This window comes from Ambystoma mexicanum, chromosome 5q (genome assembly GCF_040938575.1).
Source record: "Ambystoma mexicanum isolate Mex_15411 chromosome 5q, UKY_AmexF1_1, whole genome shotgun sequence".
In the NCBI taxonomy this organism is placed as follows: domain Eukaryota; kingdom Metazoa; phylum Chordata; class Amphibia; order Caudata; family Ambystomatidae; genus Ambystoma; species Ambystoma mexicanum.
In genome coordinates, this window is record NC_090933.1 from 519,359,879 (window position 1) to 519,383,465 (window position 23,587).

A 23,587-nucleotide genomic window follows, 5' to 3' on the forward strand; every position below is an offset into this window, starting at 1 on the left:
AAGGACCGGCCAATGGTAGTAGGCAAACTTACCAATGCTAGGTTGGACTATTGCAATGCCCTTTTTATGGGGGCTCAAACATTTCAAATTAAAAGACTGCAGGTTGCCAAAAACTCCACCATCAGGATAATTTTTTCACTACCCAGAAGAACAGCAATTTCTCAATACCGGAGGAATCTCCACTGGCTCCCAGTTCAGCAGAGAGTTTTGTTTATGGTGCTGTGCCTGGTATTCAAATGTATTCATGGGATGGCACGTGCCTACCTGAATACAAAGATTGTGCTGTACTGTCCGCAACGATATCTGAGTTCAAAAGGCCAGCACCTTTTGCAGGTTCCATTAGTGAGAACAACTACATGGGCATGAGGCGGTTCTCTTCCTTTGGCACTCTCACCCACCCAACACGAAACAGTGTGTTTTCACCCACCTTTTGTAAAAGGTTGAGATCTATGTCTTACCTCTGGTGTTTCTGCAGCATGTAAGGATTTGTATAATAATGCATGTGAATACTTTCTCTGTAAAGCACTTTGGATAAAAGAGTCTTCATAAATAACAAGTTATAAGTTAATATTTATGTAACACTTCTGAAGTCTGACTATAAGGCCCTCATTCCAGGAGTGCTCAAGAACCCTGGTCCTGATCCCAATGTAGGGGACAACACCGCCCCACCCTCGCCCCCTAAAATTGGTAGGCTGAACTGCTTTAAAAGCAGCAGTGTGCTGCTATGGAGCGCTCCAAAATATTCTTTCTTTTCGTGATGCAGTGCGCAGCACCATTGAGCTGAGTGGGCTGGCTACAACCCCTCCTGAAATTTTGGTCTATGTGAACTCGAACTGGCTGACCAACAGAGCCATAGCCGGACAGAACAGGATAAAGATGTTAAAAGGGCGTCTGGGCTTCGCTGTTCACAAAGGCCCTGCAATTACTAATGTAAAGCATTTCACTATTAGCACCTACATTCATATGTATACATTTTTAGGCAATTGAAATCCTAATTTGGGGTTTATCACTTGCACATAGATGCTAACCATCCCGATTTAGGCAGGAGACTCCTGATTTTTTCATTAAAAACAGTACTATTCTTTACTGTCTCTTGCCTAAAATAACAATATCCCCAATGCATTCCTATGGGGAAAATGCATTCTCCCGATTTCGGTGCTGAAATCTCCCTCTTAGGGGCTTCAGAATGTTGGCATGTCTGCTTGCATAGCTCTCAACCTTTTTTGACACCAAGGCGGGTGAAAACTAGGGTGACCAGATTTAAAAAAAAGAAAACCTAGACGGGCCATAAACATAAAAGTCAGACTGCTGTAAAAGCAAATAAAACGGTAGTCCTACTACTATGTCGCTGACCTTTTGCAGGGGGGGCGAACGGGCGGTGCGGGGGTGCTCCCAGGCACAATCCTCTCATTCCAGGAGAGCACCGGGGAGGGGAAGGGAGAGGAAATGGGGGCGTGAAAAGCATTTCACTTGCTTTTCACGCCCCATTCGCGCAGGAAGAGTCGTGCTGGGACCCGATTTCGGGATTATCGAAATGAGGTCCCGGCAAAAATTAGTCTATGGCTCCAAAGCGGGTGAAACAGATGAGCTATGTCTAAATGCTTTTGGCAGGTGACACCCACCAAAAGCGGGTGAGTTGAGAGCTGTGTGCTTGCATGACGTACATGCCAACATTCCGACGCAACTGGTAGGGAGATTTTGTCTGATGAATCTGGAGACAAAATTGTTGCCATAGGAATTCATTGGGGAAAGAATTATTTTAGGTGGGAGAACGTGAAAAATCGCAACATTTTTCACGTAAAAATCAGAAGTTTCACGCCTAAATCAGGATGGTTGGCATGTATGATGCCAGGGGTGTGATTGGAAGGGTAGAGAGGGGACAGGAGACCACTCATTCTCACAGCATTGCTTAAGTGGGTGCTTTCAGACTTAAATGAGAGAGTTAATTGCTTGTAACATCCAAGCTGCACTAGAATAGTCTCATTAGAATGCGTAAATAAGTTAGATGCCCCCACACATATAAGTGTGCCGCCCCCCCCCACCACCATCTCTGAAGTTAGCACCTCTCCCAACATTTGAAGGGTTAGTTCTCTTCGAAATTTAGATTTCGTTGCACCAATGATGTGACTCTTCAGGCCAATCCAATTTGTATTACCGTTCTCAAATGGCCGCCGCATTCAAAATTGAACAGAAGGGGGCGTGTGGTTGCTTCCCATCTGTGAGACTAACATATCCCGAACGATTTCCAGGGCAAGTCCTTCTTCCATCTCTAATATTCCTTCGCACACTAATGAAAAGTTAATAGTACAAAGTGTATCGGTGGTTGGACAACGCCCGTAAAGCCAGGCATAATATTCGCTGCATTTTTGTCATTTTTCGTCAAAGGGGAAATTCCTTGCTCAATTAATATTTAATAACTAGAAACGTTTTGCCTGACTGCAACATGGCAGCCGTTACAGACAGGGTTTTACCTACTTTCTGCTTAGTGTAGAAACATGTGTTTTGAAGAACTTTCCCTCCCGCGCATGAATAAATAAACATAGACCGGCAACAACAGGGGCCATGCCCCCCAGGAAGGTATGTAGACTCTGAGGTTGCGTTGACGGCATATGTGCCATCGTGGTCATTTCATTGCTTTGACAATGTTCGAGTTGCATATCTGTATTTTCACTAATTTTGAAAACACATCTATTTGGTAAGGAGGCACTTGAAATTTAAAAGTGACAAAGACTGCCATTCTGAGTTCAAGAGTGGGCGTACGCCCCTATGAACTTTGCCATACGTGTTTAAAAGGAGTACAGATAAATCTATACGTCCACTGCACACCTTAATTCTCAAAACAGAGGTTGTCCTCCCCATCGTACATTTTTAAGGGCTGTTTGCCAAGCTAGCTTTTTGTCTTCTCTTACTTCCATGGTCGGGTTGCCAATTTTCAAATGCATGTTGATGACGTTTTGGTTTCAAAAGTGTAATTATGTTCATGCATGCCACCTTTCCCAGTGGGTTCGATGGTCTACCTCAGGGGTGCACAACTGATTTTGACAGAGGGCCGAAAGTACCTTACATGAGGGCTATAGTGGGCCGAAAAGTAAATGTGGGCGGTGCGGTAGGCGGGCCGTGGCAGGAGGCTTTTTTAACCCCCAATTTGTATTAAACACATGGAAAAAGAATATGTTTTTGAGGGGTAACGATTTTTATTTGCATTTCAAACTTACATTTTGTACTACACGTTTTCCATTGTTATAATTTATTTCTATTTAGTTATTGTAGCTCGTCTGTTTAATTAAATTATATACATTTTATTGACCCTAGATTGGCCATTCCATTATTTTGGACTGCTATAGTTTGCTGTTTTGGTTGCCCAGAGGAGTATGGCCTTCGTTGAGTCAGGTTTCCTCAAAAAGCAAAGGATGTACATCTCCTAACTGTGCCTGTTTTAGCTTTATTATTGGGTTCACTCTTGGAGTGAAACACTATGCCCCATGGCTCCCACCCCCAACCAAACACAATGCCCCATGGCCCCCTCACCCGCAACCAAACACTATGCCCCATGGCTCCCACCCCCAACCAAACACTGCCCCATGTCCCCCTCACCCCCAACCAAACACTATGCCCCAGGGCTCCCTTACCCCCAACCACACACTATGCCCCATGTCCCCCTCACCCCCAGCCAAACACTATGCCCCAGGGCTCCCTTACCCCCAACCAAACACGATGCCCCATGGCCCCCTCACACCCAACCGGATACTATGCCCCATGGCCCCCTCACCCCCAACCAAACACTATGCCCCAGGGCTCCCTTACCCCCAACCAAACACGATGCCCCATGGCCCCCTCACACCCAACCGGATACTATGCCCCATGGCCCCCTCACCCCCAACCAAACACTATGCCCCAGGGCTCCCTTACCCCCAACCAAACACTATGCCCCATGTCCCTCACCCCCAACCAAACACGATGCCCCAGGACCCCCTCACCCCCAACCAAACACTATGCCCCAGGACCCCCTGACCCCCAACCAAACACTATGACAGTTGGAAAAAACACCTTTTTGGAGGTGTACCGTTTTATTTGTATTTAAAACTTACATTTTGTACTATACATTTCCCCAAATCATACAGGATGAAACAGTGAACCAGACATAGTTGATCAGTGAGAAACATTGCAGCGTTTCTCAGGTGTCTGTTTCTGGATCTCGGGCTCCAGTGAGGTGGTTCCTACTCTCAGGATAGCGTGGAGATGTTGGTCAGTTAGTCTTGTCCTTAGGCCGGATTTATGTTGTTTCATTTGTGAAAAAACTTGCTCACAAATGTAAGTACTGCCAAACGTAGATCCCATCTTTAATGCTTCCCGTGACAGATTGGGGAATTGAGCCGTGTCCAGAGACTGATAGAAGACTAATAAAGTCATCTCTCTGTGCTTATTTTCGAGGGCACTACAGCACTGAAGTTCAATCCGTTCCAGTTGCAGTTCAGGTTGCACACTGTCAACATCAGCTGAGAAAGGGTCTGCAAAAAGTTTAATAGAGGCTCGCTGGGATTTGAATTGGGAGAAACGATTCTCAAAAACATTTTGCAGTTCCTTCAGGACCATCACATGCCGATACCATCCTAAATACTTGTCATGGGGGAAAACCTCTGCACATGCGGGGTAGTGTACCAGCATCCCTTTCTCCAGTTGGGCTGTCAGAAGCCTTAACTTTATTTCAAAGGCACAAACTGCCTCAAACAGATCCGATATGAGATTTTGGCTTCCTTGCAACTTTAAATTTAAATCATTGAAATGGCCTGTCAGGTCAGTCAGAAAAGCAAAGTCAATATCCTGCATGACAGAAGTGTCCATTCCCTTTTAATCAAGGAATGCTTTTATTTTGTGCCGTAAAGCAAATAATCGCTTCACCACATTGCCACGACTAAGCCATCGAACAACGGTGTGATATAGGACATCACCATAATCCGCCTTTACCTCTTCTAAAAACGCCTGAAACAATCAGTGATTTAAAGAGCGTGCACGGACAAAATGAACCGTTTTCACAACAAAGTCCATCACTTTAGTGAATTTCAAATGTTTTGCACATAATGCCTTCTGGTGGATGATGCAGTGATAATTTTTTAAATGGAGAGCTTTCTCGCCCAAGTGCCTTTTCAAGCAGCCAATAAACCCATTTTGCTCCCCAACCATGGCTGGCGCCCCACCAGTCGTCACGCCTACCAAAGCATCCCATGGCAAATTTAAATCATCAATGACTTTTTGAAAGGCATTAAAAATGTCAGCACCAGTAGTCCTGCCGTGCAAAGATACCAGGGAAGCCAGTTCCTGAAATACTTTGCATTGATTATCGACCCCCCGAATGAAAATTAAGAGCTGGGCTGTGTCACTTGCATCTGTGCTCTCATCAAGGGCAGCTGAAAAGAACTTCACATCCTTACACTGCATTTTCAGTTGGCTGTAGCAATTGTCAGCCATGTCTACAATACGCCGCTGGATACACATACGTGAAAGGGGAACATTTGTAAAAGCATCTTTTTTTTTTCTTTACACACTGCCTGGCAAATCTCCATCAGGCAGTCTTTAACGAAATCCCCATCTGTGAAAGGACGTGCTGACCTTGCAATAAGCTGTGCAACCTTATAACTCGCAAAGGTGGTACATTCAGATTATTTTTTTTGTCTGGGCAAAAACACCCTGTTGCTTAGTCAGCTGTGTTTTTAGCTCGCCAGCTTTCTTAATTCTCGCTTCCCCCTGCAAATCCTTATATTGTGAATGTTTTGTTTCACAATGGCGGCAGATATTATATTCCTTGGGGACTGCTATGCGTTCGAGAGAAATGAGACGCGAGTACACATTAGGTTTGGACTCGATGGAAAAAAAAAAACTTCTCAGTCCACTCATCCTTAAATTGACGGTGCTCCTGGTCAATCTTTCTTTTTTTTTTTTACTGCACTGAACATTGGCAGGGACATCTTTGGATAAAGATACGAACTCCACTGTTATGCTCCCACTACGACGGTCCAAGCCTAGAGTATATACAAATTATATACTTTTTTGAGAATCCTAGAGGCGACAAAAGAACAAAATCAGATAAAGAACATAGCCTTTCCAGCATACCTTTTCATGCACTTATTGATGGATACTTTCAGGAATAGCGGGCTGCATAGCATATCAAACTCCTATGTTTGAGATTACGGTGGAAATTGAGGACATTCTTTAAAAAAAAATAATTTCAAAGCACAATCTGTTGCCAAATTATAAGCTTTTGAAAGGAATTATCACAGGATGACCAATTACTTTAGTGAACATACAAAGAAACTGATCTCAGTTTCTTCCTGGCCAGGGCAAAACTGACAGGAGCTCTACCATATTGCGCCAGAGAACAGTGCTACATGTATTGGCCTCGTGATCCACAGCTGGGTGCAGGCAATGGGACGCCCTGAGCTCGCCCTTTTGTTGCCTGACGACATTTCCAATATATTTTTAGATTCGAAACTGCAATATCAATGAAATCTTGGAACCTTCACTTTGTATAAAGTGCTTGCCGGTTTGAATTCCTAGCAGATGAATAGAAATTTATTCCATAAAGTTAGCACTGATATTTATTCCTTTTGTAAATATTGGGCTTGGATCCTTTGTGGACCTTTTCAAACCCCCGGTTTCCGCTGTAATCTCCCTAGCTAACATTCCAGTGGAACCTGGGAAATGTGGAGTGGGAGGGTAGAAATATTTGGCTTCCATTTGATTTTGGAGCCCATTCTCAATCAGGCACAAAGTCGAATCCCCCACACCCCGAACTCAGTACACACACTCAAACATGCAGTGTTTGGTTCATTGGTGAATTCTAAACTGGACAATGACAATGTTATTAGGCATTCCTAAATATCAGATTCAATGACTGGAAGTAGCCCAAAAATGTCAAACAAGACCCACAAGCTCTGTCTCTCTCCTGACATCCTATCTTCCTCCTAGCTGTACTCCAATGAAATAGTGTTGGTACAGGTGGTGCTTTACTAACACCCAATAACCCAAATTAAAAGCAGAGGCTCAGAAAATGAGGGAATGCTAGAGTACAGGGATGCAAGCATTTTGTTTTTTTTCAGGTTGAAAATGCCATCAGAAAAATGAAATCTGGGCATCCATGTTACTGAACTGTTATCATCCATGTTCATTCCCCATACCTACTACATGGCCAGCTTTAGCAGAAACCCCTCGCGGAGCCGCATTTTTTCATCAATCGCCAACCAGATTTGTAAGACCAACACACAGGACACTTAGTCTCTTATTTCAAGGGACATCCGTATAGGAAAAACTCGAGACAGAAACATACAGAGAAACAGACCCGACACACAAACACAAACAGACCACTTACCGGAGACGTGCTGGAAGGCAGGTAAGCTGGAATGCTGGCGAGGTAACTGGAATCGTGCTACGGCTGGCGTGGTCCAAGGCTGAAAGGCCTTCCGGCATCAAGCCTTATGGACCACGCCAGCCGTAGTGCTGGCCCTCCATTGGCGCAGCACACACGCACTACGTGGCTCATAGGAGTGACGTGGTGCGTGTGTGCTGAGCCAATGAGGGCCAGTGTTTTGTCCGGCCCGGAAGACAACAAAGACTTTCCTAATGGAGGGCGGCCGATGCTGCTTGCGGGCTGCCCTCCATTAGGAAAGTCTTTGTGCCTCGCGGGCCAGACAAAAGAGCATGGCGGACCGCAACTGGCCCACGGGCCGTATGTTGTGCACCCAGGTAGACCATGTACACCCATGGTCTACCTGCATGTTTGTGTGGTAGACATCAGGCAACCCCAGGTTCTCGGTTAGTCCCCCCACCCCACATCTAATTGTACTGTAAACTCCTGTAACTTGAACAACCCCAACTGTGGCTCCCCGCCCCCCGCCCCAACCTTAAGCATCTGTCTCCCAAACACAGAATAACGATAACGACCTCAACCACCCGGTGGTGAGTGATCAGGGTGTGTGTGCCAGCAATTGTCATTTGTTCTGCTGCGACTGCTCAGTGCTCATCTCCGTCCTCTTTGTAACAATTTTTTTTCGCCTTTACATTGTGGGTAGTCTGTTTATAACATCCAGTTCACCCTTTTGCCAAGATGGATTGTTAAATGCAGACAGTGTTCCCCTTCCTGCGTGGCTCAGTTTCTCTCCCAGGACAGGTACTGTCCAGCCAGTCCCAGGCATCCGCAGGATTAGGGAAAAACCTCACTCTTTTGCGTCCCACCACCCTGGGAGTTTAGCCAGAAATAACATCGCATATTTGTATTCTTCTTTCCTTAAGCACCTTTTCACTTCGTCAAATGATTGTCTGGCCTTTTGCACCCCTCTTGTGAAGTGGGTATACAATGCCACCCGTGCTCAGGCAACCTTTATTGATCCCTTTCTTTCTTGCTGCTTGCAGGATGACATTGCAATCCCTGTAATTTAGCAATTTGGGGATGACAGGTCTCAGATGGGCTCCTGCGACCACTCCTCTTCTTAGAATACTGTGGGCCCTTTCCACTTAAAAGAATTGCGAAAGACCTTGTGGCCCATCGAGTCTTTGAGCCACCCCTCTCAATACAGCTCCATTGATGGCCCCTCCATATTTTCTGGAAGACCCAGAATCTGTATGTTATTTCGGTGGGCCCGTCCTTCTGCGTCTTCCACCCTTTTGTCCAGCATTTTTGTTCTCGTCTTTAGCTCCGAAATATCCTTCTTCGTGGGGAGCAGCGCATCTTCCATCTCGGATATCCTTGTTTCAGCGTCCCCCATTCTCGACGATACCTTATGAAGGTCCTGTCTTAGAAATCCCCCTTCAGCCCCAATTGCATCCATGTTAGATGTTTTGGAGTCGTGTATCACGTGGAGAAGTTTGTTCAGGGAAGGCGCTGGATGGCTCTCTGCCTCATCAGTATCCCTTCTGGTCTCCATGTCCTCCTTAGGTATCCCGGGGGGGGCTGTTAAAGAGTCTATTCTTGCCTGTAGGGTAGCCTTTTTTTGTTTTTGTTTTGCCATCCTTCGCCGTGGTTGCACCACACACCTCCCAGGCTTCTGCTATCACACTGATAAGTAGGATCGGCTGGCCGTGAAGCCTCTGGGCCTGTTATATTTCTTTGGTGGTAGGTGTCTGCAAGAGGACAAATTCCTATTGTGGTACCAACTGTCCCTAGTGTTGGGCTCCCATCACCTCGGCCCAATCCTTTGGAAGACAGTCCTGGCTATGTCTTGTTCGGCCCCCTTGAGCGCTAGGTGCCCGAAATGTCAGTTTACTTTCCGCCGCCATGTTGGGGTGGTCAGGAAAGGTGCCAGCGATGAAGAGAGGTTCATATTGCGTGCACCGTATTTTTGACTGGGGATGCGGTGAAATCGGTGCAATGTTGCAGTTTCATATGTATCCAGTGTAGTTAAATATGAATGGGATATGCTACTTTAGTGTTACTTTTTGTTTAAAGTTGATACCTATTAAATTTGCACGTGCATAGAAGGATAAAATGCTAAAACCCCAAAATGAAATGTAAACACTATGCAGACATCAAGGAATTTCATAATGCGAATGCAAGGAAGAGGACTGGTCATAGAAAACCCACTGTGAAGAAAATATGACGGTTATTAAACACACATGCACACTGATATACATAAACATAGAATTCATAAATGTACATGTAGTGGGCTTTTTTTTACAACTGGATTAAAACATGGCTGTCAGGGTTTTTGAAAGATGCATTTTAAAAGTGACTTTGAGAAACTGCTTTTGTGGAGTTTCAGGGCCAGAGGAAGGGTAAAAAAAGTAACTACGACCTTAAGCAGATGGTCAGCCATTCAACAGGACACAATGTTTATGGGATGGTAGTTCCGCAGGAGGCAGATATAATCTCTTTAAGTGCATTGACGTTTTGCAGCTGTTTGTTTTGACCAGTAATAAACATGAGGTGAAGTGGTGTTCGAGGCCAAAGTAATCGATACCCAGGGTTTTCAATTGTATTCTCAGATGTGCTCTGTGTGCTGACATGGTGGTCATTTAGATTAGATGTTATGGGACGGCAATTGGGGTGAATAAGAGTTTTTGTCAGTTCAAAGAAAACCTGTTGTCATGATTCCTGCCCCTCATGTCCCCAGCCCTCCAAGGTGTCAGGCTGGAGCCAGGCCACGATCACCTACATGGCCCTCAAGGGCCTCTCCATCCCTCCAAAGACCCACTTGGAGTCAGACTTGGCGCTTGTGGCACCAGACTCACTCACTCCCATAGGATAACATTGGGGATTGGACTTGTAGTGCATTGATGGGGACAAGATGGATGCCCCCACATATTTCGGTTCCCAGAACTGCATGTGCAGTCTAGTCTTTTGGGTGTGGTTCAGCCCAGAGACACCTGGGGTACCCAGAGACTATTTAAGCCACGCCCCGTCTGAGAAACATGCTTTGTGTTTTCTGCACCTGCAGACTGACACCGTGTTCGGATCGGTCTCCAGTAGACCTGCATCTTTCTTCTGCGCTCAGCTCCTGCAAGAACAAGAACACAATTAGGAACAGCCTTACCTTGCGGCGCTTCTGTCCATCATTCATCGTTCCTTCTGTTCTGCGGGCATCTTCGGCAGTGTCATTCCCATCCCGGCACGCCGCTTCCTAAGGAAAATGGAAAAGAACAGAAAAAAGGCATTAGTAAGCATTAAGCAAATCTTCGCTTATTTTTAAAGACTGTACGAGCTTCAAGCGCTTACCTGAATTCCAGCTGCTCTGGGGGAACTCTGTCTCTGGGATTTCTCATCCATCTGCAAGAGGGAAAAGGCACTCCAGGTTAGTTTGGAAACATCTAGAGGCGCCGCATACCACGCTTACTCACCGCATTCGTGTGGAAACCTCTAGAGGCGCTGGATACCGCGCTTACTCACCGCATTTCTTCTTCATAACCGGCATCCACGCTGAAAACGTTGCGGCACCTAAAAAGACACAGAAAAAGAACTCAGTTCAATACAAATATGAAAGGGGCGCATTGCGCTCTCACTCACCTTTTGGCTCTACTCATCTCAGCAGCACGTCGCCATCCCCGGACACCGGCCATCTAAGGAAGGAAAGGAACGAAGTTAGAGAACTGTTCAAAAGACTCATTATACTTACCTGTCAGACTCTTGCCAGTGAAGTAACTAGGCAGCAACGAGCCTGCATTAATCAACGCGCCCCTGCGCTGAAAGCAGGACAGAGAGCACACTTTCCAAGAAAACAAAGTGAGCTGTGGATCAAAGGGAAGGGTTGGACCCCGGGGAAGAAAGGGTTCAAGCACACAGAGACGATAGGGAGTTAAACTCTACCAATCCTGTGTTTCAGGCCCAGTCGCCAGTCGAGTAGACTCCAGGGAAGGGTTCGAAGTCGTAAGAGATCAGAACAGGCTGAGTGACGTCCCCGTGGATACCAGGTGAGCGTTACACCTGTTTATTCAGCGTTCCTCAAGTTACTTGAAGTATCCATGTGAACCATGTGCAATTAAGGTTTAGAGGTTTCAGGCCATTTGTGAAGTTGTGACCTGTAATGAATTGTATATGAATGTGTACCCATGTGCTGATGTCATGACCTACTACGGACGAATCCCAAGAAGGGCTGTGCTATGAATATGATCTGAAGATGGTAGTTAAGATAACAAGTGGCGAATGAGACTGGAAGAATTGGAGAAAGATGGGATTTCTTTGTTTAGGTTTTGTCCAATCACATGTGGCGGGTGGATTGTAATAAAAATATATGGCAGTGTTTTAACTGTTACGAAAATATACATAATGTGTCAACTTATGTGGTTCGTGAGACTTGGGTTTGTTTGGCTTGACAGGGTCATTCAGCTGCTCCCCAGACGATTGTACGATAAACTTGCTTTACGTACAAACGTGAACTTGCTTCTTAAGTGGTAGGCCTGCTTGGTTAAGGTGACTAGGGGCCCATCCATACAGCCACTAGCAGGTCCATGCTCACCTCGTCTTCGAGGGGCTCCACCTTCCGTCTCCCTGATATACCGGACCGTAACTCGACCCTTTCCCGCTTCTGGGAGGATTGCTCATGGGCAGTTCTTGGTTCTGCAGCGGGTATTGACGTTGGAATCTGCTTCCTTTCCTCCACACAGTCACGCGTGGGCAGTTCCTCTGGAGACAGGCTGCCTACACTCTGCCATCTTGCTCGCCACGCGGCAGTGTCAGACCGGGGTCGTTTTCGCCTCGTTATGTACCTGCAGCGGCTTCGCACTCGCCTGTTCCGCTTTCGCACTCGGCTGTTCCCCCAGTTGCGCTCTCCCTCCGTATGGAGAGCGACCCTATATTTCAGAGTTTGGGGGCCTAAAACTGCCTGCTTCCATGCAGATGGAGCGGAGCGAGACAGACACACGTCTGGCCCATACAGCTGCGCAACTGCTTGTACCCCCCCACTCCCCTCGCCTGATCTCTTAAAGTCAATCAAACTCTGGGTTCATTGACTGCGGTGGTTATCCAGGAGGGGGTGAAGGTGACAAAATGTGGCTTCCCCTTTCCTTGTGGATCCCTCGGGGCATGGTTGCGCAGCGGGAGAGGAGCAGAACTAGTGGATTGGCACAGAGCCAGGGCCAGTGAGAAGTAATGCTGCCCCCTAACTCGTCTTGCCTGTGCAAATCTTGTTTAAAGAAGCAGTTTGACCTTTCTTCTGTTCCGTATGTTTCTAATTCTTTCAGCGAGATGTGACTTTCTGATTCACTGCGCTAGATGACGAAAATGCAAGCATGAATGAGGTGAGACTGATTGAATTACAGCTCTATTAGTATTGACCCTTGTAATTGTACCCCCGCTCCCTTGTTTGCTTTTCCATTTCCACTGTGACTTCTCTGCTGAAATACAGCCGACCGCCAAATGTATTTCTGTATGCCAGAATCTTAACATGAGCAGGTAATGGGTAGTGGAAGCTGCACTCCATGGACCACTCATAGTATCTGTGAGCTGTTTAGTCAACATCAGCCAGTCCTACAAAATACAATGGGTGCTCAAGAAAAACCAAATAAACTGTAAGTTATGACAGTTCAGGTACATGCAGATCCTCTCAAAGATACAGCCCTAGATACCTTACCTATGAAAAATGACTGTCCCTCCAACTGAATAAGATGTAAATGTTAATTACAAGGCAGTATTGCAGATGGATAGCAGAAAATAACAAAACTTGTCAATGAAGTAGTGGAATCAGAAAGGCAAATTGGTGAGGTCGAGGACACCACATGCAAACAGAGCCACGACTTGTGTCTGTTAGAGTTGCCTGTTTGGAGGCTCAATGTGTGGCCTTACAAGAAAGCAAGAAGATGCCGATAACAGGTTGCAGCAGATCAACATTACGGAATACTGATGACTAATGCGGAATTAAGAGTTTACTCAATATGTTTGCAGCCTGCTCAAGATACCAGAGCTGAATAGAACCCATCAAGTTAAGGCAAATGATTGGATTGCGGATGTTCAAATTACAGTGCATTATTTCACTATGAAAGAGAATGTCATGGGAACTGCAAACAACCACCCATAAACATTGTTCAGTAATGCCCAGATGAAACCTTTTCAAGACTTTGCTTCCTCGACACTCTTCAAAAGGAAAGCTTTTCCCAAAGTTGCATTCTGGCTATAAGCCAAAGAAATAAAAAAAATTCTTGCTTGCTGAAAGGGAAGACTTGATCTTACATCAGGCGATGATTTAGACTGATGAACAAGATCAACAACCAATCTCTTACAACGGGAGAAAAGAGAGTCATCAGTGGAAAGTCGCTCCAAGAACCTATCCGAAGTGTGGAAACCTGCCAAGAGGAAAAGAAGGTTTGAGGGTAAGTTGAGGTTTCCTAGTGGAGGCGGTTTGGTCACCTGAACTCATTGACCTTTTGTAGGTATTTGAGCCTTTGGAACAGAGTTCCATAAGAGTGATGAGGCAGAATGGGTGTTGATGGTTTAAATGGGTGCTGATGGTTTGAGGCGTCTCGTCATGTTATATGCTTTTATACTTTGTAGATGAGGAAGATCTCGTACTATCTATGATGCTGTCTGACTGCTATTTCATTTTTCTACAATTGTTATATCTATGCGATTTATGTACAGGTCTGTAAAGACTTATTTAAATCAACGTGAGAGAGGAATTCCTGTGGCCTGATAGGATTGGCATTGAGAGCTATGTTTAATAGCTAGCTCTTTTTTTCCTCCCATCGAGGTTTGGGGAGTGATACGTTGGGGGAAATAAATGTGAGGATTTGTTGTTATGTTGGTCAAGGAAGGTTAGGTATAAAGGTCTGTGGTAGTTCCAAATGACAGACTTCCAGATAGTAACCCTTAATGACCAATGTCGTCATTTGCTAATGAAGAGGCAATCCATATTTAAATGCTTGTAGGATCTAGTGGCCTTGCTTCAAGAAACCCATCTTAGTCCTAAGGACGAATTTAGATTGCACCGTAAGAGTTTCCCCACCTAATACTTTGCTTCTAGTGGAGATAAGAAAGGTTGGGACAGCGGTCTTTGTTGCAAGGGGGCGGAGGGGTTATATACAATGATTCACCTTCTAAAGGAGCCCTGAAGAGCGATCTTCTAGTACAGTGAGTGTTGTTTGGACACCTCATGACACTTTGCTCAATATATGCTCCCAACGAGAAACAAGACCTCTTCCTAGATATACGTCTTCTTAGGATTTCGTATTTATTATAATAGGCAGATTTGTCAACTTAGCCTCAGATCCAAAAGTAGAAAAATAGTTACTCTCTTCCACCGCTCACTTTTTAGGAACTATGCAGAAGTTGCAAGATTGTTTAATGAATTAAGATTGATGGAAGCATGGTGCCTTTTTCATCCAGGTGAGGGAGAATATACATTTTCTTTTCACACCTGCATTTGGGTTTTTCATGAGTCTACTTACTTTTTTTTTATACAAAGGAAATGCTGTATATGTGGAAGGTCGAAATAGTCACAATTGCTATTGGACCCCTCCCCATTTTTGTGCTGTCCCCCAAGGTCCTCCTTGGTGGTTGTAGGACCCCATACTTGTATTAAGAGGCAACATTCACTATCTGGAACATTTATTCTTGGAAGTGAGCCTTGCAGCTGTTCGGTAAGGGTTCAAGGTGGTATTGATGTCTGAGTTTAATACCCACACAGCTGCCAATATTAGGAGAGAGAGGGTTTGAGACTGCATTGGTAAAAAGAAGTTTAAGAAAAGGAGAGAGAACATAAATTAAAGGGATCTTTGAAATGCAAAGAGAGCTGAGAACTGCTAGCGCCAATTTGGAATCTCACTTAGTAGATAGTAATTCCTATTGAGAACTAAACTGATTTACTGTTCTCGGGGGAATAAGGCTAATCGTCTACTAGCTTATAAACTTTGAACTTTTAGTGAAAAGAGGAACATTCTTATGAATTTTTATTCCTCACTCAGGGCTATCTTAATCAATCTAATTTCCTCAGTTAGGAGATAACCTAAAAGCCATGCTTTCAACAAACAAACGTGACGATGCAATTTCTGCACTCCATAATAGTAAAGCTCAAGGTTCCTGACTGATTTTCCAATCCTTTTTTACAAGACTTTTAAGTTACAACTCCTAGAACCCTGGAGGACACTACTTAATTATTTCTTCTGGTCGCAGTTGGTAACGCCTACTATGGCAAAATCCATCACTTCGCTGCTCCTGAAACGAAACAATGATCCATGGGATTGTAGCTCCTACCCACCTATTTGCTCACTAAACATCAGTATTAAAATGTACTCTAAAATTCTGGCCACACGCATCATGTCCATTTTTCCATCCCTTGTAGACCTGTACCAGACAGTTCATCATTGATAGGAACACACATGACATTAGACTGGTCCTGGATCTGACTGAGAAGGAGGAAATCCTGATCATCCCTGTGAGCCTATAAGCATTATATGTAAATAAAGCCTTCGGTAGACTAGATTGACAATTAAGTACTTCATGCCTTTGGGTTCCGCCCCCACTTCATCTCACATGTATTATAAAATGTTAGTTGCCCAACAACTACATTACAAATAAATGGGTCTCTTGGAGCCCCAATAAAGTTATTTAGGGGAACTCGCTATGGTTGTGTTTTATCCCCACTGATTTTTGCACTTTCATTGGAGCCATATGCTCAGAGAGTAGATGAGATGACCACCGGCTACCAGGAATGGACGTTCCCATAAAATGGCTTTATGTGCAGATGACATTCTATTTTGTATGACAAATACTTGGCAGACTCGTTGTGCTATTATGTCAGAGATGGATATATTTGAAGTCTCTGGCTTTAAGATACATTTTGCCAAATCAAAGGGTCTAAATGTTTTGGAATCCTCAGGGTGGGGTTCAGGGTTTCTATTTGTAGCCAACATCCTTTTTGCTTGTCCGATGAGGCCGTTGAGTATTTGGGGTTCAAAATGACACCTTCAAGGCGGGCTCGAACTCCGGGAAGAGCACAGCCTCAAGAAAGCACAAGAGACAGAAACAGTGTACTGGTCCGGGACAGGTGTTGCCCGGAGAGCTGCGGCCAGCATAATAGGAAAGTACCAGAGGTACTTCTCTATTATTTCAGCGAGAGACTGGAGTGGTGCAGAGAGAGGAGCTGGGAAATCTGGGAGGAGAGAGACCCTGGTGAAGAATCAGAGGAGTATGCAGGCAAGTGGGGAGCCTGGGAGGCACAGCGGAATGAGCTGATGCGCTAGGAAAGACGAGGTCTGGAAACCTGTCCTGCACACGTAGTAGGGCAGCGGTAAGCCCAGAAAACAAAGTGGGCGGACCACAAAGGTTCAAAGAAACACCAGAGGATAGCACAGGCAAGTGTGGATCCGTAGTAGTACAGTGGAGGAAGTAAAGGTCACCGGAGGAAGAAGCACACAGGATTAAATTTGGCGTACACTGACACAGCGGTGGTAAGTCCAAATAACTTTTGCATGTCAGGGATTCCCTTCCAGACCCCACATCCCCTCCCCTGAGAAGATCATTTGGGGGTGCGCCCTGAAGGGGCTAAAAAAGAAAGTGTGGTCATTGAGGTGGGACACTGGGCAAGCTGAGTGGCGATCAGGAGGAGGCTGTAGAGAGGGGATGAAAGTGAAACAAACCCAATTGAGGACCATAAACCTGAGGGGAATATGGATGTCTGACAGCTCACCAGCCAGAGCGTTAGGGGCCAATCGAAAGAACTCAACACGTGAGGGGAATGGGAGGTTAGTTACGCAGAAGAGACGCACAAAATCAGAGGCTTTGAATTCGAATCACTGATAAGAGGGGTACACATATAAGCCAAGTAAGAGCACATTGACCATTCCCCCGGAGCATATTCCACAGGAGGGAGGAAAAAAAGGCCAGATACGACCCTGGAGGCACAGGTGTTAATACTGGGCAATAAAAGGCAAGGAACCCTGAAGTATGCGAACAGTGATACAGACACTACAACAGTACAATAGAGTTGACCGGTAGGAGCAAAAAGCAGAAGTTATGGGGCGATGAAGGGAAAACCGAGTTGCCAATGAAAGGAGACATCCTAAATATATTACAAGATATCAGGACACTCCGATTTGACATCCAATCCTCTCTTGCTGAACTTTGTGGGAGAGTTGAGACTAAAGAAGAAAGGCTGGAGGGCACAGAGAACATTCATCTGTCAGCAGATATCCTTGAAATGCAGTTCAAGGCAAATTGAGAACGATGACAAAAAGACCATGATTGATGACAACAAAAACGGACACTGAAAAAACAATCTGAGACTCCTGTGACATAAGGAGATGATGGGGGAAACCACAGGTGATGTGGAGAGGAATGTAAAGGGAATAATCAACACACTCTGCCAAGAGGAGGTAGGGAAAGACCCAAGTACAGAGTACACAGGAGGTGGGACAGTGAGTGGAGAGCCCCATGTTGGTAGTGGTGAAGTGCTGCTACTATAAAGGAAAAAACAGAGGTTCTGTTGGAAGCAAGAGGAAATTGAATTGGAGGGGTCCAGAATAAGGCTCTTTGAGGACCTATCAGGGCTAACACTTATGAAAAGAAGAGAGTGCAAGCAACTGACAACTTGGTTAACTGCGCATAGCATTAGATACAGATGGAACTTCAAATGTGCCTTCATCTTTGAATTCAGTCGGGAAAACTTCACGATTACCAATGAAGAAGAGGCAAACCAGACACTCCTCCATGTTAAGCAGCACAGAAAAGAGTCACCTAACTGAACACCTGGAAAAAGGCTGCAGAACAAGGAGGAAAGATACAAGGGACTTGGTTTAAGAAGTAGAATCATGGGTGCAAAGAAATTTAGAAAAAGGAATACGTCCTCTCCAGGCAAGAGCTGAAGTACCTAGAAGTAAAGGTCAGAGACTACAAAGTACATATTCCAAACCTAGCATTAGGGGGAGTCAATGGAACATCAGAACTTTAAAGTGAAGTGTAGACTGAAGATCAGAGGTGGGACGATGGGGGATGAGTGTAGATGTGATGGTGAGGCGGCAGGAGGAGGTGGGCCCCAACCAAGGCAGCCCACAGTGTTATGGGCATCTCAATTCAAGCCAGTTTTCCTAGAGGAAATTTTGAGTTGAATTTTAGGAAAAGGGCTGGAGGGGCGGGATAAGGGGAGGGAAGGGAAAAGAATGCCGGCAAAAACGTACAGCACTTGGTGGCAGATATTTAGGATACCCAGACCAGAAGGAGAATGATTTTTTTTTTTTTTTAGAAGAAAGAAGATGATGGAATCTATAAATGGGGAGACCAAGGCATATTGCGGATAGCGACACTAAATGTAAAGGGTCTGAATTCCCCAACAAAATAACTGGTGGCAAGGGAGTTCACAAATCATGTCTTGGCTATCCTCTTACTCCAGGAGATCTGATTAAAGGAGGAGGAGCATAAAATCCCAGTTGGACACATGGGACAAAATCTTTGGGCACTAGGAGAGTTCAAGAAGGGAGGTGGAGGGGTTGGGATCATTAAAAAAAATATGCTTTGCTTAGAAACAGAGGAAGTGATGAGACTTCCTGAACGGAGGGGTTTAAGGATCAAGGGGCACACAGGCAACAGTAAGCTCCATATACAATCCTAACCCTTTGGAGAGAGAGCCATAAGGACTACATTGGAGAGATCAGAAGAGTTGATGATAATTGGACAGGATTTCAATATGTAAGCAGACCAAGACTGGGATAGGCTAGTGTTGCAAGAGGGAATCGGGGAAACCAACATAGGGGAAGCATACAATCTGAAATTATTAACCGACTCGTACTATCTGTGCAGTATATGGAGGGATTAAATCTGCAGAAACAGCCTGCTCTTTATTCTCCATACCACACAACACCTACACGAGAATAGATTATATTTTAATGGAAAGAGGACAGGAGTATGGGGTACTGATGAGCGAAATGCAAGGGGTGGTGTGGACGGACATACAATTATCAACACATCAATATAAAGGATTTAATTAGTAGGGGCAAAATATGGAGATGCAACAACGTCTTGTTGAAAGATATTGGAGCTCATGTTCTGTTGTGGCGTAACGTGAATGGAAGGCATAAATGCCTTGAGTAAGGCTTTAACGGCTTCCATTCATTCCATGCCACATTTTTTATCATTAGTATGGCGGATGACATTACAAATCACATCACTGGTGACGACACTAATTACCTTGTATATAACTGATTACAGCAGTAAAGGAATTAGACATAACATCATTTATAAGTTAGCTCATGAACCCATCAGTTACCAGGAGCTACTTTTGGCTCCCCATGTTAATTGGTTCCATACAAACTAACGTAAGTGAAATTAATTCTGTATGTTGTTAATATGAATTAAGATGAATAAAGAATACATCTAATGTGCATTTAAAGGGGATTGCACGAAAAAGATTGAATCTAAAATGCCAAATGCACATTTAGTGTGCATTCGGCATGGTAGATTAGATCGAAGCTCATAATACCGAGCAGGGGTGTCCTCCGCTCCCCCAGTTCGGTATTATGTACTCCGCAGGTTGTGGGGGTGTCCCCCTGCATACATTAAAGGCAGTGCGGGGGACAAACAGGCAAAATCCCAAAGGATCGAATTACAAAATGCAGGCAAGTGGGCTCCGCAATTTTGTAATTTGATATTTTGGGATATGTTATTTTAACGTACATCCCATTTAAAGCAGATTGGAACATATATCATGGACAGAGCAAGTTAGAGTTGTATTGTGCGCTTTGTACAAACTCCTTGTTCTACCGAGGTAGCTCCTCCTCGTGATGCCAAATAGCCAGGAGCTAGCTTTTAGCTCCTGCCTGTCAAATCTCAATTCTGACCCCTGTCGTAGGTGCATGCTACGAGTGCAGTACTGATGAAATGTTTACGTTTATTCCATTGCCTTGAAACTCACATTAAGATCAGCTGAGACTTGCCTTTAATGTGAATTTTTTGGAGATAATTGTGTAATGTACGTAAAACTCATACGCTCTGTGGGCAATTCGTATTGAAAATGTACATTTCGTCAGCTGTGACTTGCCTTTGATGTGAGTTTTTAGGAGTGTTCATTCTGTAATGTACCAACTGTAATATTCATACTCTCTGCGTACGTCATCGTAGCGCATGTTGTAGGTGTCTGTCGTAGGAGTATACGTTGTAAGAATGTGTATCGTCAGACAATATGTTGTAGGAGCGCATGTCATAGGAATGTGTCGTAAGAATCTGTGCGGTAGGAGTGTGTCATAGGTGCATGTAATGTAGGTACATGTGAGACCACATGCCATACTTCCACATGTTATGTGCAGTAGGTGCATGTGTCAAAGGAACGTGTATTATAGGAGTGTGTTTTGTTGGAGCACTTGTTATAGAAGCACGTGTCGCAGAAGCATGTTATAGGAGTGTGTGTCATTAGAGTGCGAGTTGTAAGAGTGTGCGTTAAGTGTGTGTCATAAGGGGGCGTGTGTTAGAAACGTGTGTCGTAGGTGAGGTGCACACTCTGTGTACAGTTTGTATTAAAAGTGTACATTTATTCCATCATTTTTAACTCCACTGAGACTTGCCTTTAATGTGTGTTTTTAGGAGAGGTTAATTGTGTTATGTAGGTATGGAAAAAATCTCATAAGATGTGTGGACAGTTTGTATTGAAAGTGTACGTTTATTGCATCACCTTAAAACTGACATCAAAGTCAACTGAGACTTTCCTTTGTGAGTTTTTAGATGTTAATTGCATAATGTATGTACTGTGTATGTACTGTAAAACTCATACGCTCTGTGTGCAGTTTGTATGCAAAAGGCATATTCATTTTGTGCATGCCTCATTACATGGACGCAGTAGCATCCATGTAGTTATGGTTAAGTTGGTGTTTCCATAGGAAGAGCATTTTTTGGGTGGCGTATAACTTCGCTCCCCCTGGACGAATCCTCACCAAACGTTGCAAAGAGTATATGGCCCACTCTGAATTTTCTTGCAAAGTTTGGAGAGGTTTGGTCCAGGGGGGGCAAAGTTATAGGGGGGGGTCCCAAAACTTTAGTTTTTTCCCATAGACATAATGGGAAAAAACTTTGCGCACGCCTACAGCCCAAACCGCTGGACGGATTTGCACCAAATTTGCGGCAGGAGCGGGGGCTTGGTCCCGAAAGCGTGCTTTTGCAAATTTGGTGTAAATCCGTCCAGTAGTTGTTTTTTAAAATGACCAAAATGTAAGGCAAAAAAATTAGTGATATCTCTGTTCGCTCCGACGTGTTCGCTGATTGAACGGCGTGGAGCGCGTCAGATTTTTGGTGGCGCCCGTCATCTTGCATTCGGGGACGACCGCGGACAGCGAGGTGAAACTTGGTTTAAAAATTGTATTTAGTGGAGTGTGTTGGTGTGTAAGAGTGTTTGGGGAGGGTGGGGGGGGGGGAGTATGAGATAGGTGCAATGTTGTATTTTTTTATGTGCTAGATGCTTTTGTTGTGTTCGATTTGTCAGTGGACAACACAGCTGTTCTGAAATGTTTGTAAATAAACAGAATGGAATCGGTGTCAAGTTGAAAGTGTTCTAAGAAGACGCGTGGGGTCCTGGAATGTTCGCTGGGGGTGTCAGGAAGACGTTGTCTGTATTGTTCGTTGTCAAGCTGAAAGTGTTCTAAGAACACTCGCGGTGTCCTGAAATGTTCGTACATAAAGAAAATGGGGGTGTCCTGATGACGCTGTCCGTATCGTCCTCTGGCAAGTTGAATGTGTTCTAGGAACTTCCTTGTGTCAGCGGACATTAAAATGGTTCAAATGCTTGAATCTATGGGTGTGATATGCTGCAGTGGTTGTGGCCAGGGTATAGAATGTTGGGTGCATGGCCATTTGGCCATGCACCCAAGACTCTATGCCCTGGCCACAACCACCGCAGCATATCACACACATATGCCATGCACCCAAGAGTCTATGCCCTGGCCACAAGCACTGCAGCATATGACACTCATAGTGGCTTATAACTTTGGGTCAAAAACAAATTTATAAGGAACAATGTTATAAGCCAGTGTGGGTGTGATATGCTGTGATGGTTATATTTATCATGTTATACTTACTATTTGGTTTAGTAACGGGAGTCCATGTTTTTCTTGTTCATTTCTGTGATAAAAGAAAATGGCATGTTAGTATTTTATAAAGACTTATTACATTGTACAATCACAATTTTTTCTTTTTTTTGACCCTCATATTTAGTAGATGACAAACCAGAGTACTGTGCAATTTGCTCAGTTTCTTTGTTTGTTGCTAAAATCATTGGGTCTGTGGGAGAAAAATAATCCATGTTGGATTAAAAAAAAAACTTTTTCTGTTATGCTACAGTTTATTTGTTTGTTTTCAGTGTTTACTTGTTGTTTCTGGCTAATGCTTTATACATTGGATTGTTCCAGTTTTTTGGAGCAGTAAGATATTAGGTATTTGTTTGGATATTGTAAAATTTTGGAGCAGTTAGATACCAGTAGGCGTATTCTAACTGTATATTTTTTGATATAATTCCGTGGTATTGCTTTATCTATTTGGATATTTCTAAATTTTGGGACAGTTAGATACCAATTGGTGTATTCTAACTGTCTATTTTCTGCTCTTATTTGGATATTTCTAAAGTTTGGGACAGTTGGTGTCACGGCTCCAAAGTCCAGGTGCAGGAGTGGCGCGAACCAACTACCCCCACTGCGGTCTGGGTACCTGCAAGACAAAGCTTACACAGGCCGCCGAGACCCCAGCAGGGAAAGAGGGTTAGGGTCTCGTTGGTTGGATGGGTCTCGAACAGAGGGTAACCGGAGTGAGGGTTAGGAGAGGGTAAATGGACAGGCAAGGGAACACATGGGAAAAAACAATAATAACATATGCACTATCGTCCCAACATGCACAGTGTTTTACAATAGCTTTTGATGCAAAATGCACTTAGCTCTGTGGTTGAGTGCTGGCCGCCTGCCTGCGCACTCTCAGGTCCGGAGCTCGGAACAGTTCCAGTGCTGCATGAGAGTTTTGGTTTTAGTGACCTGTGTTAACTCACATAGGCATAATACATCACACACACATACAGTGCTGGCACATGCACATTACACATTGGAGACAATCTGCTCGCTGACCTTAACTGTACCCAACTATAGCGAGTGGTTCAGAACATGTGGCCCAAGTTCGCCGCATGTGGCTTAAAGGGAATAAGATTCATCGTGC

General features: G+C 44.6%; 1 protein-coding gene across 2 annotated transcripts in view; it reads left to right on the forward strand.

Annotated features, from left to right (window-relative positions):
* Positions 1-2,276: 2,276 nt before the first annotated feature.
* The window catches only part of SPIDR (scaffold protein involved in DNA repair), a 3,076,965-nt gene continuing 3,055,654 nt past the window's right edge, over positions 2,277-23,587 (forward strand). The window contains exon 1 of one of the 2 annotated variants that reach the window (XM_069621022.1): positions 2,277-2,577. In XM_069621022.1, coding sequence (XP_069477123.1) covers positions 2,563-2,577 — 15 coding nt within the window. In that variant the 5' untranslated portion in view covers positions 2,277-2,562. The remainder of the gene's footprint in view (positions 2,578-23,587) is intronic. The other variant, XM_069621023.1, reaches the window with a different exon arrangement.